Below are 17,608 nucleotides of genomic sequence, written 5' to 3' on the forward strand. Positions count from 1 at the left end.
TCTGCTCGCTCTCTCTCTTTTGTGCCTTCCTTTTTGAACAATTGAGTCTCACTTGCTGTCAATCTCTCTACGGCTTCTTCTAGCCCTTTCTGCATAGATTGGAGTTCCTCTTCTACACGAGGTCCCCCTCTAAGGTAACCTGTGTCCATTTCAGTTTTATCCCTACCCACACTTTCTTCACTTTCTTGTACTGTTCTTTCCCTCCCGCTCTATCAGTCATGCGCTGTTCTAGGTATTCATTGAACTTGAGTTTGGGTGTAGTTGAGCCAGACATGTTATCACAAAATAATTACGTGAACTGCTAAGGTAATTATTAACGTGGTTAGGCAAGATATAACTAAGGCAGTGATTATCTGAAAAAGGTCTTATTTGGCTCCTGTCTGTAATGTGTCCTCTAGGTTTCAGTCAGCCCTCTACTATGTCCTGTGTATGTGTGTTTATTTCTATCTTTGTATGCTTAGCCCGTCCTTGGTCGAGACCAGGGATGTATTCGCGGTGCCGGCACAGACTTATCTCTTGTTCCCCACCCTCGCATACAAAGATTTTATCAGTATGTGGTGACAATTACGTGTGTGTTTTTATTTCAATCTGTTCAGCGATTTATTTGGGTATTTTTTAGAAATAATTCGGCAATTTCCTTTTGGAACAATATATTAGTAAATTCAGGCGATTCTATAACAATTATCAGAACAATTTTATCCCTTTGGGAAATACCAACAGCAAAAAGAAAATCCAAACAGTCAGTATACAGCTCGGCGGCTGGGTTAATCAGCAGCCAGGCGGCTGGTATAACCAGTATTTCGGCCCGGCGGCCGTCTTTAGACTACTTTTAGTGCGTCCAATAACACGGGCTCATATGACTCAGTAACGTAGATTAGTATGGCAGTTATTCCCCAACAAATGTTTCTTTTAATTGGGTATAAATGTAGACCCGTATTTTTAATTTCCCCCGGTCACAAAATCGTGGAACGTCAACTCCAGTTCATATGATTCTCAATAATCACGTTTCATCTGTATCAATTTCACATATCATATCCAATATCCATTATGTACTAGAACACAGCCTCAGTTTAACTTCACTTCATACACAACCCATTCAGTATCTCAATATCTCAGTTCACTCAATATCTCAGTATCTCAATATCTCAGTAAAAACAAAAGATTTTATCAACACAAGATCTCTTTGAACAATGCCTTTGGTTCTTATGTCAAAATAATTTAGCAACGATTCATACTCACACTCAGTACTTCAGATCAAAATTTGGTTTAGCCTATAATACAATATGCAGATTTTGATTTAACAGGTTCTGCTTACCTTTTGGTAGAGCTCTCTGATCAGTTTCCTGAGGCAAGTCCAATGGTTGATGGTCTCCTGGATGACAGGTCACTCTTCTGTCTGAATCAAACCGAATGATTTGTCTCGTCCTCTCACACCAACTTATCATAAATCGAATTCAGGATTCAAACCATCCTCTGCTACCAAGTTTGTTAGTGTTTAAATACTGGAGAGTGAGACCAAATCAACGACGCTGGACAGAGTGGAATCAGGTGTATCAAAAAGGCAGTTTATTTAAAGTCAGAGATATCTTGTCCTGCAGTTAAGCGTGCACGGACCTAAGCATATGACTCTGCAAGGAGTCAGGTAATTAGGGTGCTTAGACAGAGTGTGCAGCGGATTTTATACATAGAATGATGTAGGTTGAGCCTCGTCGTTCTGTCTTCTGACTGGATGGTGAAGGTTGGAGGCGGGCCTGCTCGAGCCTGAGTAGGAGCCCCATTGGTGCACAGCAGAGTCCTCTGCTCTAGGCACCCGACCAGTAGAGGGGGTAGAGTGTGAGTGTTCGTGCTCATGCAATGTCTGTGTGTCCAGGAGCGTGAGATAAGGGGAGCCGGTGGTTACTGTCTTGGGCTACGGCGTTTCCTGTTTTGACAGGAGTGCTTGTAAAGACCAATATCAGTGGAACAGTTTGGCACTCAAAGCTTGTTAGTGCTGTGAGAATCTGCTAAGAACAGGACCGAGAGCAGGATGTTCTTTGTGGGTTGCGGGGGGAGTATATTTTTGAGTGATGCCAGTCATGTGTCCTTCCCTTAAGTTGTGTTGTGCAAGGATACTTGTGTTTTTGCACGTAGGCTCTATGCTTGACTGAGGACACCTAGGCAAGAGTTGTCTGAAGACAACTGGGTTGACCAGAATATTGGCTAACTAGTGATGCTTGGTTATATGATTATTTATATAACATTGCTCACCTGATATTGTTCCGAATTTAAAACTGGCCAATGGGGAGAACTGCTGGATGCAAAAGTTTCTACGACATTAATTACAAACAACTGTGCGCAGGGAGACCAAAACGACACTGCTCCAAGGATCGTAATAATCTTCTTCATCCAGAGGTAAAGCTGGCATATATACTCTTCCTCATCTGTTCGTCGTTTCATCCTTCCGTGCCCGAGCTCCCTTGGGATTTTATAGACTATACATACAAATCATCCAAGCGCACAGAACGTGTGATTAGATACCGTAAACCCATAATAATCGTGCCCGACAGTCAGTGACCCGGAAGACACAATACATCAACGATGTATTAAACAGATCATGCATCATACTTCTAATCATTGTCATTGGATACATCTCAGCAGTATTTCGGCTACAAATTTCTTCTCAGATATCCTAATCTCACACGATAACGGCAACACTGTCCTTGTTTCTTCAGCAGTCTAACATCAATATTGAGTCTAACATTAGAATTAACTCAATTTAGCAGACACTGGCAGAACATAGATTTAACAAAAGGGATATAGCATCTATGGAAAGTATTCAGACCCCTTGACTTTTTCTAAGTTTTGTTACATTACAGCCTTATTCAAAAAAATGATTAAATATATTTTTTCCCTCAGCAATCTACACACATTACCCATAAATGACAACGTGAACCCTGTTTAGAACTCTGAGACAAGATTGTGTTGAGGCACAGATCTGGGGAAGGGTACCAAAATAATTCTGCAGCATTGAAGGTCACCAAGAACACAAGTTTGGAACCAAGACTCTTCTTAGAGCTTGCCACCAACCCAAACTGAGCAATCGGGTGAGAAGGGCCTTGGTCAGGAAGGTGACCAAGAACCCGATTGACCTGGACAGGCTTACTCGCTGCCAAATGTGCTTCTACAAAGTATGAACCTGGGGTGTAAGTGCTTATGTAAATCATATCTGTATTTAAATGTACAACAGTCTAAAACATGTTCACTTTGTGTGCACCATACCCTGTAATGACAGTGAAAACATTTTATACATTTATTGAAAATGAAATGTGGGAGCTATTTAATCCATTTTGACTTCAGGCTATAACTTAATGTGGAATGCCAAGGCACTGTACATGTCAAGTGCGTCTATAAATATTGGTTCTACATATGCATTCAATTACTGTTTCCATCTACTTCACTTTTCAGACAAATCCATTGACACTACCTACCAAGGGAGTTATATTTTTTGTAGCTGCCTACATACCAAACGGATGGTGGCACTAAGACCACACTCAACGAGATGTATAAGGCCATAAGTACACAAAATACTCACCCAGAAGGGGAACTCGGGCCTTAGAGCAGGCACTCAATTGCTAACAGTATGTCACACGTGCAATGAGGGGGAAAAAAATTCCGATGCGTAAAGCCCTCCCTCGGCCTCCATTTGGCCAATCTGACCTCTATAGGAGACGTGTCAGAGGAAATGTCCTAAAAATGGGCACTCACTGTTCTGCTACTGCACCAGCACACCAAGTCGAGGGTCTAACGGCTTCATCCCCCAAGAATGCTCAGTGGTTAGCCTAGGGGGTAGAGATTGACTAGTAACTGAAAGGTTGCAAGTTCAAATCCGAGCTGACAAGGTACAAATGTCATTCTGCCCCTGAAAAGGCAGTTAACCCACTGTTCCTAGGCAGTCATTGAAAATAAGAATTTGTTAACTGACTTACCCAGTTGAGGTAAAAAAGTCAAAAGGCTCCGCGGGATATTTATGCATTGTCACCTCATCCCTACACATTACCTGCATTGCTGGTTAAGGGCTTATATGTAAGCATTTCATGGTAAGACACAGCATTTGACAAAATAGAATGTGATTAATTGATGTTGACTCAGCCGCATTCCTTGCTCCTCCCAAGTGCTGCAACTGGCCTGACAGAAATATTAACTTTACATGCTAACTTTCCAGGGACCAAGTCCTCATCCACCCTTCATTGACCAACAGACAAGTAAATTAGTGAGACAAGTATGTATATTTCAAGCTCATGACCAACAGGCTTAATGAGAACGCAGAGCCAGTATGTTCTATCACATTCACTAAATCAAAATTTGCTTCTGAAATCCAAGTGGTTCCCTTCTGCAGCAGCTGTGTTAGGACACCTGTACGTTTGTATTGAACGGGTTTGAGTCAACATCCAAAGCTAAATTAACTATCCTTAAAGGGGATATTTAACAGCTGTTTTAACCCATCCCCCAACAGGTGGCCTTAGCCACCATGTCTGAGGGACCTTACTTTCAGAAAAGTGTGGGGGGGGGGGGGTGTAAGCGATGAGGTAATCATGCAAAGATATTAAAAGCTATTATGGCACAACTCACACATCTGAATTAGTAGGCAAATGTATTACTCCTGAATTTACAGGCTTCCATAACCAGGGTTAAACAAGGCTCACATTTAATATTTTAATTATTCAACTGACACTGGGTACTGTGTGTAGGCCGGTAACAACCTCAATTTAATTCAAGCTGTAAAAAACATGGAATAGAGTCCCGGAGTGTGAACACACTGAAAGCATATACAGTTACATCTTAAAGAGGTGAAGTGCCACAGTACAACATTTACACATTTTTAAATATCCCACTCAAAGTGAGGGCCCATAAACAAACACCACTCTTTAAGTTCAGAACTAAATATCACCACTGAACAAAACTCAGACAATAGATCGGAAAGGCTCTTCTAAATTGTGATCGGGTGACTGTGCCCCTGAAGGGTAGGTTGGGGCTGAAAATCAGCAGGGGGCATCAGACGAGGAACACCTGAAATAAAACGACTGCCATTAGCTGAATAAATGGGAAGTTATCAAACACGGTGAAGTGTACTAATGTCTCAGAAAACCGAATATCACCACTGTACAATCTGACGGTAATTCCAGCTGTTTCAGTTTGGGATTCATCATAGCATAAATAAGCAATTATTCCTTCCAGCTGACCACAAGGCAGCTTGTTGCCAGGGTGAAAAGCCTTACCCCAGTTGACATGTCCAGTTCTGAGACTGCAGGGATGTTATGCAAAGGCAACCTACCTGAAAAGTAAAAAGCTTGAGTGAAAATGTACAATTTCATATAAACAAATGACAACTCATAGCCAGTCATGTTCAGAAAACCGAATATCACCACTGTACAATCTGACGGTAATTCCAGCTATTTTCAGTTTAGTATTCATCACAACCAGACAGACAAGTGACAGGTGGGGTGTAGCCCGAGGGTGTTCTGCCTACCTTTCACAGCGTTGGTTCAGTTCCACACCTGTTCAAAACAATCACAAGAGCCAAGATTTGAAAATGAATAAAAAGGCCTAATCAGTCCACTAGAAAGAACAAAACTACAGTAGGACTGTAACGTCACTGCCTGTCCTGTTCAGAAAACCGAATATCACCACTGTACAATCTGACGGTAATTCCAGCTATTTTCAGTTTAGTATTCATCACAACCAGACAGCTACTCCAAGAATGGGCCAGATGAGGTGTAGACTAGGGGGCGGGGTCATGTACCTTTAAAGATGGTCTCCACTCCAGCCACATCATTGGGTCAGTTCTACACCTGTTCAAAACCACTATTAGAATAGGCACACAATCAACTGGAGTTCACAACAGTAGAAATTGAGAGTCACTGTCTGTCATGTTCAGAAAACCGAATATCACCACTGTACAATCTGACGGTAATTCCAGCTATTTCAGTTTGGGATTCATCACAACAAGATTAGACAGCTACCCAGAGAATGGGACAGTCGAGGTGTGGGTTTAAGTCTGACCTTGGCAGATGGAGTCTCCATGCCATCAACTCATAGTGGCAGCGTCACACCTGTTAAATGGCATAGGGGTTATGAAAATTAGTAAAAGCAACTACTCATTAGCAGTTCTTAGAGAGAAACGCAACTAGAGAATTGAAAATCACTGCCTGTCGTGTTCAGAAAACCGAATATCACCACTAGACAATCTGACGGTAATTCCAGCTATTTTCAGTTTAGGATTCATCACAACCAGACAGTTAGCCAGAGTGAAAGTCTGAGGCTGGAGTGGGTGTGGTAGTTTTACCTTGAGGTGATGTCTCCACCATTAAGTCATTTGGGTGGAGTCTCCTGTTTAAAAACAATCATAGGGGTTATTAGAATCTATAAGCAGTAACCACAACTATGCATGATGATTTAAACAGCTTTGTTACTCAGTAGTTGAATAAACTCATCAGTTGTCGCATCAAACTCTTCCTATTCAAGCTTTCATCACTGACAGAGCTGTGGCTATGGTGCCTCTGATCGAAGATTCGAACAGAGAACAAGATATGACGTTCTTTTAAATTAAACTTTTACTCAATTTGTATTTGAATACATTAGTCAGGCTGAACTTTTTTTTAAATTACATTTACTTGCCGCGTGTATGGCTTCATGTGTATGGTTCAGCCACAGGTCACTGCGTAGTCTCCCAAATCTAAGAACAAAACATACAATTTCATCAAAGCATTATTGACAGGACCAGCAGTTCAACAGTGTTAGCTAACTTAAAGGGCAATGCATCTACGAGGTGGCTTTCATTGTGGATCAGATGGCTAGCTAGTAAGCTAACAGTTTAGGAATCTTCGTCAGTTTCGCGTCGGACGGCACTTCCTATATTGGTATCATCACATCCAAACTGTCCAATTAAGCCACTTGTTACTGGCCAACTTCCACACAAAGTCACAGCGCCCAAGTTTCTAAATATCACCACTGTACTATTGACAGTAACTACAGCTATTGTCTGCTTAGGATTAATCACCACCAGCCCGCCGGGGTGTGTTAATGTAATGTACCTTTTCAGATGCCTCCACACCATCCTTGGTTCTGTTGCACACCTATAAACACACCATGAGTAAAAAGAATAGAAACATAAGAGTTCATAAGGAATAGGAAATTTGAGTATGAAAATTAAAGTCATTGCCTGTCCTGTTCAGAAAACCGAATATCACCACTGTACAATCTGACGGTAATTCCAGCTATTTTCAGTTTAGGATTCATCACAACCAGACAGTTGTTAATAGTCATCGTCTCAAACGATGGAGTGGGTGTGGCAGTCTTACCTTTCGAGGTTAAGTCTACTTTAAATCAAGTCATCAGGGCAGCGTCTGTTTAAAAAAAAATATAAATAAATAAGGGTTACAATCTATAAAGGCAATAACCTAAACTTTATTTAGGAGATTACTTCTGAGCAGCGAGGTTACCGTTTTTTAAATTTTTTTTTGCAAACTCCTCCTATTCAAGCTTTCGTCACTGAAAGCACTGTGGCCATATATAGTGACTATTCAATTATTTGATCAGACTAGATACCAGTTGAAATTAAAAGACAAAATCTTAAGTGTGCCATGGAATAGCCAACCAGACATTAGTCAGGCCTAGTTAGCGGGGAAGATCCCAGTTGAATTTACCTGCCATGTGCGCAGTCATTGGCGTGTACGGCTTCAGTTGAATCCACATAGGCCAGGTACAGACAGCTAGAACAAAATGTGAGATGTATTAATGCATTTGGACTAACATTTTAAATAGTGTTAGCAAAATGAGGGCACTGCATCTGCTGTGGTGGTAACTGGTTGGTTTTCCGTGATCGTGGATCAGATGGCTAGCTAGCAAGCTAACCGTTTAGGAATCTTCGTCAGTTTCGCATCGGACGGCACTTCCTATATCGGTATCATCACATCCATAAACTAACAAAATATACCACTTGTTATTAACTCGAATGCATTAGCAGCAAGCTAACTAGAATATCTTCGCCTTGAATATAGACTTACCCCGGCATGGTTTCAAAACGTTCAGAGTTGCCCACGTGCATGGTTCTGCAAGTCCTCATGCTCCAAGGTAGCTACTGTTAACTACTTAACTAATAACCAGGGCAAGACTTACGGGACAACACTATACCAATAAGTAGATACTAAAGAAGCATTTCTAACATATCAACTTCCATAATGCAGAGGACGTTCTGCTCCAGCAAGTCATCCACAGGACTCAACAGAGAGAAGAACGCGCGAGAGAGAGAGAATAAACGTCGCCAGTCAGTATTTATAGTGCACCGGTGACGTACACCACAAATGCAGTCGGCTGAAATTTACATAAAGGCACAACGCTGGTAGGACGTCATCCAATGTGTGTGTTCCCTTCCCTACCAATCACTGCACACTTTACCAAAAGTCATGTTAAGCGTGAGAATAATGAATATAAACATTTTATTCAAACTACTCTAGAGTGAAGCAGAGATAAGCATTGGTTAAACCTTCATCATATCAGCTGTCCCAAATAGTATGAAAATGTATTTTACTTGTATGTGGGTAAAATAAAAGCATCAATCATAAAAATAAAAGTAATTTCATGGAAATATTGTACTTTTATTTTGTCGTTGATATAGGCTATTAAAGGGATTTGACTCTTGTATATGACGTTCAAAATGTTCATACTTAAAATGTTTCACAGAAGGCTTGCGCGCACTTCAGGACAGCTCACCCGCACCTCGCTCTGGTCCAGGGCGTAGTACGTGTTTCTTAATCATGTAAGAACGGGCACTACGCCCTGGACTAGAGCTAACCCACTCACTGGGAGCCTACTGGAGATGGTTGAGCTAAAACGGAGGTCCATAATTTGAGTCATCTGTTTCCACTGCTGAGTTCGCAGCTCTGGTCTGCTGCTCACTAGCCGTCTTCGGGTGGATGTAAGCAGCCCTAGGAGACTTTCTATTAGCGAAAAATACGTAATATGAGTTTCGTAGAATATATAGTGTTCTACCGCAACCTATTGACGAATTCGAGTTTACTTTTCGCACTTTCAGTGCACGTGCAAGGTAAAGTATTATTCTTTATGATTACATGATTTACTATCATGCCAATGAAGCCTTGATGTAGCGATAGTCCATCTTCATGACAACACTATCATTTGAGTTTAGTTTATTTTCACCAATTCTACATGTTGCTTGATTTTTAGCTGTGCTACAGATAGTCTGTAATGATGATTTAGGAGATTATGATACCATGTTTTACTGCATAAACGTTCCTTTTCATCGCTCCTTCATGATCTTAGATGTGTAAACTTTATAAGGTAATGTGTAAAAGTCTAGAATGGCATCATGTTCAGTCCTGTGATCTGGCTGCAAGTGACATAATGTCATGGAGACAAATAATGCCATGTAAGAGTCTCTACTTCCTTCCCCATTGCAGGGCTGGTATTTGGTTGCTATAGTTGCCAGGTGAGTGGACAAGGCTGAGTTGCCACAGTGACACTGTATACTTTTCCACCAGATAAAGCAAACCAGAGGGCCGATATGCGCCATGTTGGCAGTTTGTGAGTTTACTTTGATGTGCAGACAGCTGCCAGTGGTCTTTTGCATTGAGGTGTCACCTAGGAGATTCAGGGGACACTTCCTCTGTTGGTGTCAGACTATAGATTAGGCTACACATCAGGTTACATAATGTTCAGTTATTCCTTCTCTTTCAGCTGTTTGACGTTTAAGCCTTTCCATGGAGAAGCCCCTATTCACTCTACTCTACATCTGTATGTGAGAGAGAGAGAGAGAGAGAGAGAGAGAGAGAGAGAGAGAGAGAGAGAGAGAGAGAGAGAGAGAGAGAGAGAGAGAGAGAGAGAGAGAGAGAGAGAGAGAGAGAGAGAGAGAGAGAGATAGTGTTTCTGTGTATTTGTCCTGTCTGAGTGTGATTGTCTGCCTATGATTGTTGGAGCGTGTGCGACTGGGTCTCTTGTGTGTGTGATTGTTTGATTGTGTGTGTGTCTATGTATATCCCTACCACCCGTAACTTCCACTTGAAGAACATGTTGCCACCTGTGAGGAGAGACCGCATCATCGCTCAGCTTCCAGAGGTGACACACACCTTTTTTAGATTTTGGACAATTTTTTCTTGTGGGGATGGTTGGGTGCCTCAACATGATTACAAATCATTTGTAGACTGCAAATCGTCCACAAGAAGCCCAAACAGATATAATATTTGACTAAAACATAATAATTTCAAACCTTGCATCTGTGTATCATCACATGTCTATTGTGCATGGGAATACTTGGGAACAGATTTCACCAATTAAAATCAATTGGAGCTGATTTCCTGGTGTTTGTAAAACATTTGTATGTCCAACGATAATAAAAAATAATATTATTATAATTATTTTTGGATCAGAAAACATGGGGGAACAAATAAAACCACCAGGCTGCCAGTTGGGGTCTTTTGTGTCACACGTACACACCACCTCAGATACTAATCTAATAACGTGTCTCTGTAACACCGTGACTAACCCTTTCACAATTCTGGAACCCTGTAATGAAGCAGATGATTAGACAGTGCTGGGTGGTCATTTGCTGTTTATTAGTCTGTTTCACACACTTAATGTTCTTAGTTTTGTTCTGGACTCGGTCACTGGCTCGTGCTAATGTGCCAGAATTGAAGAGATTCCGTTCCATGTCCCCACAAGGCAGTTGTCCTTCTAGCCTCTGATTTATGTGGGATGCCAAGCTGATATACTTTCTTGCTTTGAGTTGACACCTTGTTGACACCTTGTTTAAACCTCTCTCTCTCTCTCTGTCTCTCTTTTTTCTCTCTCTGTCTCTCTCTCTCCTCTCTGTCTCTCTCCCTCCCCCCCTCTCTCTCTGTAGTGTTTTACCCCAGCTGCAGCGCTACACACTAAAGATGTCTTCCACTCACAGGTCAAGGCTGCCTGTCAGGGGCAAAAGACGGGCGCAGTGGGGTGAGATGAACACACACACACACGCACGCACGCACGCACGCACGCACACACACACACACACACACACACACACACACACACACACACACACACACACACACACACACACACACACACACACACACACACACACACACACACACACACACACACACACACACACATTTGTATATTATCAGTGTTTGACTGGACTGTTCTCTTTATGTGTCTGTAGCTTTAACATCGCCAAGGTGATTGTGGTAGGGGATGTGGCAGTTGGGAAGACATGTCTAATCAGCAGGTAAGGAAACACTACAGTCTATGGCTGCATATGAAATGGCACTCTACTCCATATTTAGTTCACTACTGTTAAGAGAGTCCTGTGGGCCGTTTGGGAAACAGTCTATGACAGATCTTATCCCCCGGGGGGCATGCTGATCTCCCTCAGGATGTGTACTTGCCAATTAAAAATACTACTGACCATTTCACTTCCTATTAGTCAGTTGTTGCCATGACACCCAGGTGAATCCACACACAGCAGAGCACCTGCCTCTTCAGAAATCAGCAAAACTGTTACCCCTGCTCTCCCCAGCTTAGGATAATAGAGACTGTTTGTTGACTAATTTGATTGACTTGTGGGTTTGATTATTGGCATATTGAAGTAAGTTAGTTCAGTGATCAAATCTCCTGAAAAGCTGCTATTTATAGTCAAAGCTTTGGGTACATGAAGAAGTATACTGTATGCTAAACTCTTAATGTAGTAATGTTTCCTCTCTATTGTTACTGTCCTATTACTCTTCTGTTACTGTCCTGTTACTGTCCTATTACTGTCCTATTACTCTTCTGTTACTGTCCTATTACTCTTCTGTTACTGTCCTGTTACCCTTCTGTTACTCTTCTGTTACTGTCCTGTTACTGTCCTGTTACTCTTCTGTTACTGTCCTGTTACCCTTCTGTTACTCTTCTGTTACTCTTCTGTTACTGTCCTGTTACTGTCCTATTACTGTCCTATTACTCTTCTGTTACTGTCCTATTACTCTTCTGTTACTGTCCTGTTACCCTTCTGTTACTCTTCTGTTACTGTCCTGTTACTTCCTGTTACTCTTCTGTTACTGTCCTGTTACCCTTCTGTTACTCTTCTGTTACTCTTCTGTTACTGTCCTGTTACTGTCCTATTACTGTCCTATTACTCTTCTGTTACTGTCCTATTACTCTTCTGTTACTGTCCTGTTACCCTTCTGTTACTCTTCTGTTACTGTCCTGTTACTGTCCTGTTACTGTCCTGTTACTGTCCTGTTACCCTTCTGTTACTGTCCTGTTACTGTCCTGTTACTGTCCTGTTACTCTTCTGTTACTGTCCTGTTACTCTTCTGTTACTGTCCTGTTACTGTCCTATTACTGTCCTATTACTCTTCTGTTACTGTCCTATTACTCTTCTGTTACTGTCCTGTTACCCTTCTGTTACTCTTCTGTTACTGTCCTGTTACTGTCCTGTTACTGTCCTGTTACTGTCCTGTTACCCTTCTGTTACTGTCCTGTTACTGTCCTGTTACTGTCCTGTTACTGTCCTGTTACTGTCCTGTTACTCTTCTGTTACTGTCCTGTTACTGTCCTGTTACTGTCCTGTTACTGTCCTGTTACTGTCCTGTTACTGTCCTGTTACTGTCCTGTTACTGTCCTGTTACTGTCCTGTTACTCTTCTGTTACTGTCCTGTTACTGTCCTGTTACTGTCCTGTTACTCTTCTGTTACTGTCCTGTTACTGTCCTGTTACTGTCCTGTTACTCTTCTGTTACTGTCCTGTTACTCTTCTGTTACTGTCCTGTTACTCTTCTGTTACTCTTCTGTTACTGTCCTGTTACTGTCCTGTTACTCTTCTGTTACTCTTCTGTTACTGTCCTGTTACTCTTCTGTTACTCTTCTGTTACTGTCCTGTTACTGTCCTGTTACTCTTCTGTTACTGTCCTGTTACTGTCCTGTTACTCTTCTGTTACTGTCCTGTTACTGTCCTGTTACTGTCCTGTTACTCTTCTGTTACTGTCCTGTTACTGTCCTGTTACTCTTCTGTTACTGTCCTGTTACTGTCCTGTTACTGTCCTGTTACTCTTCTGTTACTGTCCTGTTACTGTCCTGTTACTGTCCTGTTACTCTTCTGTTACTGTCCTGTTACTGTCCTGTTACTGTCCTGTTACTCTTCTGTTACTGTCCTGTTACTGTCCTGTTACTGTCCTGTTACTCTTCTGTTACTGTCCTGTTACTGTCCTGTTACTCTTCTGTTACTGTCCTGTTACTGTCCTGTTACTCTTCTGTTACTGTCCTGTTACTGTTTTGTTGGTGTCATGTTACTGTCCTGTTACTGTTTTGTTGGTGTCATGTTACTGTCCTGTTACTGTCCTGTTACTGTCCTGTTACTCTTCTGTTACTGTCCTGTTACTGTCCTGTTACTGTCCTGTTACTCTTCTGTTACTGTCCTGTTACTGTCCTGTTACTGTCCTGTTACTGTCCTGTTACTCTTCTGTTACTGTCCTGTTACTGTCCTGTTACTCTTCTGTTACTCTTCTGTTACTGTCCTGTTACTGTCCTGTTACTCTTCTGTTACTGTCCTGTTACTGTTTTGTTGGTGTCATGTTACTGTCCTGTTACTGTTTTGTTGGTGTCATGTTACTGTCCTGTTACCTTCCTGTTACTGTCCTGTTACCATTGTGTTACTGACCTGTTACTGTTTTGTTGGTGTCATGTTACTGTCCTGTTACCTTCCTGTTACTGTCCTGTTACCGTCCTGATACTGTCTATATATTACTCAGGTGCTGTGAGGACAGACGTTAGTCACCCAAGTGTAATAATGACATTGATTATGTAATGTCCCCCCCCCCCTCTCTCTCTCCACAGGTTCTGTAAGGACTCGTTTGATAAGAACTATAAGGCCACCATCGGAGTGGATTTTGAGATGGAGCGGTTTGAGGTGTTGGGGGTGCCCTTCAGTTTACAGCTGTGAGTGCTACACACGCACGCACGCACACACACGCACACACACACTTCACACTCATCATCCTCACCCTTTCCCCATCAATTGTCATCTGTTGCCTCTTGCTCTCACTCTCTCTCTGTCTCTCCCTCTCAGATGGGACACAGCGGGTCAGGAGAGGTTCAAGTGCATCGCCTCCACATATTACAGAGGAGCACAAGGTATGAAATCAAACACAGACGCATGTTAAAGGAAGCCCTTAATAGATGTATTGTGGTGATGCCTGCAGCCTGTCTCTTCTCTAATGTGTGTTGTTCTCCTGGTTTCTCTCAAGCCATCATAGTGGTATTTGACCTGAGCTGTGTGACCTCTCTGGACAACGCCAGGTAAGAGATGCCAACATATTACATATTGATCACATCTGCAGCATCCAGATAGAATGTCTTTTCATCATAGTATCTCAGCGGCCATCAGTCAATTTCTATGAAAGTCTACTTTATTGCATGTGATAGACATTATGTGTGTCTGTACGCGTGTTCAGGCAGTGGCTGGAAGATGCTATGAAGGAGAACGATCCCTCCAGTGTTCTGCTGTTCCTGGTCGGAACCAAGAAGGACCTCAGTGTGAGTCTGATGGAGAAGATCCAACCTGACTAAAGACAGTACAAATGATCTGTCATTGATTGATTTAAAGATGAAGTATTTCAAACTGTGTATCTCTCTCTCTTAGTCTCCTGATCAGTTGGCCTACATGGAGCAGGAGGCCATTAGACTGTCAGAGGAGATCAGAGCAGAGTACTGGACTGTGTCTGCTAAGTCAGGTAGTGCTGGGAACACACACACAAAACCACACATAACATCCCCTGGTTTACTCCCTCATGTCCCCCCATCATATCCCATTCTATCTCTCTGTGTGTTTTGCTTTCTTCCTCCCCTCAAACACTCTCTTCCCCTCCTCTCTCTCTTTCTCTCTCTCCGTCCTCCCTCCATCCTCTCCTCCTCTCTCTCTCTCTCTCCGTCCTCCCTCCATCCTCTCCTCCTCTCTCTCTCTCTCTCTCTCTCTCTCTCCGTCCTCCCTCCATCCTCTCCTCCTCCTCTCTCTCTCTCTCTCTCTCTCTCTCTCTCTCCTCTCTCCTCCCTCCATCCTCTCCTCCTCTCTCTCTCTCTTTCTCTCTCTCCGTCCTCCCTCCATCCTCTCCTCTCCTCTCTCTCTCTCTCTCTCTCTCCGTCCTCCCTCCCTCCTCTCCCTCCTCTCTCTCTCTCTCTCTCTCTCTCTCCGTCCTCCCTCCATCCTCTCCTCCTCTCTCTCTCTCTCTCTCTCTCCGTCCTCCCTCCATCCTCTCCTCCTCTCTCTCTCTCTCTCTCTCTCTCTCTCTCTCTCTCTCTCTCTCTCTCTCTCTCTCCGTCCTCCCTCCATCCTCTCCTCCTCTCTCTCTCTCTCTCTCTCTCCGTCCTCCCTCCATCCTCTATCCCTCTCCTCTCTCTCTCTCTCTCTCTCTCTCTCTCTCTCAGGGGAGAGTATTAGGGAGTTTTTCTTCCGGGTAGCGTCTCTAACCTTTGAGGCCAACGTGCTGGCAGAGCTCGAGAAGAGTGGGTCCAGACGTGTTGGTGACATTATCAGTAAGTGTATTTTATTACATGTAGGAGACAGTGGCAACGGCTTTCTACTTGCTCTCCTTTCTTCTCACATTTTAGCAACATGTTTTCTGCAGGAATCACAGAGAGCACAGAAGAAGAGTACAAACCCACCAAGAGAAAAGCAACCTGCTGCTGATGGGGAAGGATACACTTCACTACACAGGACAACACTACACAGGACAACACTACACAGGGCAACACAACACAGGACAACACTACACAGGGCAACACTACACAGGACAACACTACACAGGGCAACACTACACAGGACAACACTACACAGGGCAACACTACACAGGACAACACTACACAGGACAACACTACACAGGGCAACACAGGACAACACTACACAGGGCAACACTACACTACACAGGGCAACACTACACAGGGCAACACTACACAGGGCAACACTACACTACACAGGGCAACACTACACAGGGCAACACTACACAGGGCAACACTACACTACACAGGGCAACACTACACAGGGCAACACTACACAGGACAACACTACACAGGGCAACACAGGACAACACTACACAGAGCAACACTACACTACACAGGGCAACACTACACAGGGCAACACTACACAGGGCAACACTACACAGGGCAACACTACACAGGGCAACACTACACTACACAGGGCAACACTACACAGGACAACACTACACAGGACAACACTACACAGGACAACACTACACAGGACAACACTACACAGGACAACACTACACAGGACAACACTACACAGGGCAACACTACACAGGGCAACACTACACAGGACAACACTACACAGGACAACACAGGACAACACTACACAGGACAACACTACACAGGGCAACACTACACAGGGCAACACTACACAGGACAACACTACACAGGACAACACTACACAGGACAACACTACACAGGGCAACACTACACAGGGCAACACAGGACAACACTACACAGGACAACACTACACAGGACTACACAACACATAACACTACACAGGGCAACATAGGACAACACTACACAACACAGGACAACACTACACTACACAGCACAACACAACACAGGACAACACTACACAGGACAACACTACACAGGACAACACTACACAGGACTACACAACACATAACACTACACAGGGCAACATAGGACAACACTACACAACACAGGACAACACTACACTACACAGCACAACACAACACAGGACAACACAGGACAACACAACACAGGACAACACTACACACAACACACAACACAACACAGGACACAACACACAACACAACACAGGACACAACACAGGGTAACACAGGACAACACTACAACAACACTACACACAGGACAACACAACACAGGACGACACTACACTACACAGCACAACACAACACAGGACAACACTACACAGGACAACACTACACAGGACGACACAACACAGGACAACACTACACATAACACTACACAGGGCAACACAGGACAACACTACACTACACAGCACAACACAACACAGGACAACACTACACAGGACAACACTACACAGCACAACACAACACAGGACAACACAGGACAACACTACACAGGGCAACACTACACAGGACAACACTACACAGCACAACACAACACAGGACAACACAGGACAACACTACACAGGACAACACAACACACAACACTACTCAGGACAACACAACACACAACACAACACAGGACAACACAACACACAACACAACACAGGACAACACTACACAGGACAACACTACACAGCACAACACAACACAGGACAACACAGGACAACACTACACAGGGCAACACTACTCAGGACAACACAACACACAACACAACACAGGACAACACAACACAGGGTAACACAGGACAACACTACACAGGACAACACTACACAGCACAACACAACACAGGACAACACAGGACAACACTACACAGGGCAACACTACTCAGGACAACACAACACAACACACAACACAACACAGGACAACACAACACATGGTAACACAGGACAACACTACACAGGACAACACTACACAGCACAACACAACACAGGACAA

The 17,608-nt window shown here is 43.3% G+C and overlaps 1 protein-coding gene, 2 long non-coding RNA genes and 9 other non-coding genes across 16 annotated transcripts; 2 read left to right on the top strand and 10 right to left on the bottom strand.

The window, feature by feature from the left end:
- The first annotated feature begins 1,904 nt into the window (after positions 1 to 1,904).
- LOC135544070 (uncharacterized) lies at positions 1,905 to 3,403 on the top strand. Its single transcript, XR_010456298.1, has 2 exons — positions 1,905 to 2,391; positions 2,896 to 3,403. It is a non-coding gene; the product is annotated as an uncharacterized LOC135544070 (long non-coding RNA).
- Positions 3,404 to 4,715: 1,312 nt separating this feature from the next.
- LOC135544068 (uncharacterized) lies at positions 4,716 to 8,303 on the bottom strand. 5 transcript variants are annotated; one of them, XR_010456296.1, is made up of 11 exons: positions 8,043 to 8,303; positions 7,683 to 7,748; positions 7,338 to 7,382; positions 7,071 to 7,112; positions 6,655 to 6,712; positions 6,323 to 6,366; positions 6,040 to 6,089; positions 5,780 to 5,841; positions 5,507 to 5,534; positions 5,256 to 5,311; positions 4,716 to 5,046 (listed from the first exon to the last, which is right to left on the bottom strand). It is a non-coding gene; the product is annotated as an uncharacterized LOC135544068 (long non-coding RNA). The 5 variants fall into 5 exon arrangements; XR_010456295.1 differs by having other exon boundaries at positions 5,780 to 5,828; positions 6,651 to 6,712; XR_010456294.1 differs by having other exon boundaries at positions 5,780 to 5,828; positions 6,645 to 6,712.
- LOC135544778 (small nucleolar RNA SNORD65) lies at positions 5,115 to 5,188 on the bottom strand. The gene has a single exon (XR_010456398.1). It is a non-coding gene; the product is annotated as a small nucleolar RNA SNORD65 (small nucleolar RNA).
- LOC135544772 (small nucleolar RNA SNORD65) lies at positions 5,382 to 5,456 on the bottom strand. The gene has a single exon (XR_010456393.1). It is a non-coding gene; the product is annotated as a small nucleolar RNA SNORD65 (small nucleolar RNA).
- LOC135544775 (small nucleolar RNA SNORD65) lies at positions 5,644 to 5,718 on the bottom strand. Its single transcript, XR_010456395.1, has one exon. It is a non-coding gene; the product is annotated as a small nucleolar RNA SNORD65 (small nucleolar RNA).
- LOC135544777 (small nucleolar RNA SNORD65) lies at positions 5,909 to 5,982 on the bottom strand. The gene has a single exon (XR_010456397.1). It is a non-coding gene; the product is annotated as a small nucleolar RNA SNORD65 (small nucleolar RNA).
- On the bottom strand, positions 6,193 to 6,267 carry LOC135544771 (small nucleolar RNA SNORD65). Its single transcript, XR_010456392.1, has one exon. It is a non-coding gene; the product is annotated as a small nucleolar RNA SNORD65 (small nucleolar RNA).
- On the bottom strand, positions 6,448 to 6,515 carry LOC135544764 (small nucleolar RNA SNORD49). Its single transcript, XR_010456385.1, has one exon. It is a non-coding gene; the product is annotated as a small nucleolar RNA SNORD49 (small nucleolar RNA).
- Positions 6,837 to 6,910, bottom strand: LOC135544762 (small nucleolar RNA SNORD49). Its single transcript, XR_010456383.1, has one exon. It is a non-coding gene; the product is annotated as a small nucleolar RNA SNORD49 (small nucleolar RNA).
- Positions 7,206 to 7,280, bottom strand: LOC135544776 (small nucleolar RNA SNORD65). The gene has a single exon (XR_010456396.1). It is a non-coding gene; the product is annotated as a small nucleolar RNA SNORD65 (small nucleolar RNA).
- LOC135544763 (small nucleolar RNA SNORD49) lies at positions 7,864 to 7,953 on the bottom strand. The gene has a single exon (XR_010456384.1). It is a non-coding gene; the product is annotated as a small nucleolar RNA SNORD49 (small nucleolar RNA).
- A 461-nt stretch (positions 8,304 to 8,764) lies between the features above and the next one.
- rab34b (RAB34, member RAS oncogene family b) lies at positions 8,765 to 16,790 on the top strand. Its single transcript, XM_064971436.1, has 12 exons — positions 8,765 to 9,082; positions 9,456 to 9,484; positions 9,733 to 10,110; positions 10,895 to 10,986; positions 11,201 to 11,266; positions 13,854 to 13,955; positions 14,086 to 14,150; positions 14,264 to 14,315; positions 14,471 to 14,552; positions 14,659 to 14,749; positions 15,441 to 15,548; positions 15,641 to 16,790. The coding sequence occupies exons 3-12, from the start codon at positions 10,024 to 10,026 to the stop codon at positions 15,700 to 15,702; spliced, it is 807 nt and encodes a 268-aa protein (XP_064827508.1). The 5' UTR covers positions 8,765 to 9,082; positions 9,456 to 9,484; positions 9,733 to 10,023; the 3' UTR covers positions 15,703 to 16,790.
- Positions 16,791 to 17,608: the final 818 nt, after the last annotated feature.

The sequence above is a fragment of the Oncorhynchus masou genome, chromosome 8 (assembly GCF_036934945.1).
Source record: "Oncorhynchus masou masou isolate Uvic2021 chromosome 8, UVic_Omas_1.1, whole genome shotgun sequence".
Lineage (NCBI taxonomy): Eukaryota > Metazoa > Chordata > Actinopteri > Salmoniformes > Salmonidae > Oncorhynchus > Oncorhynchus masou.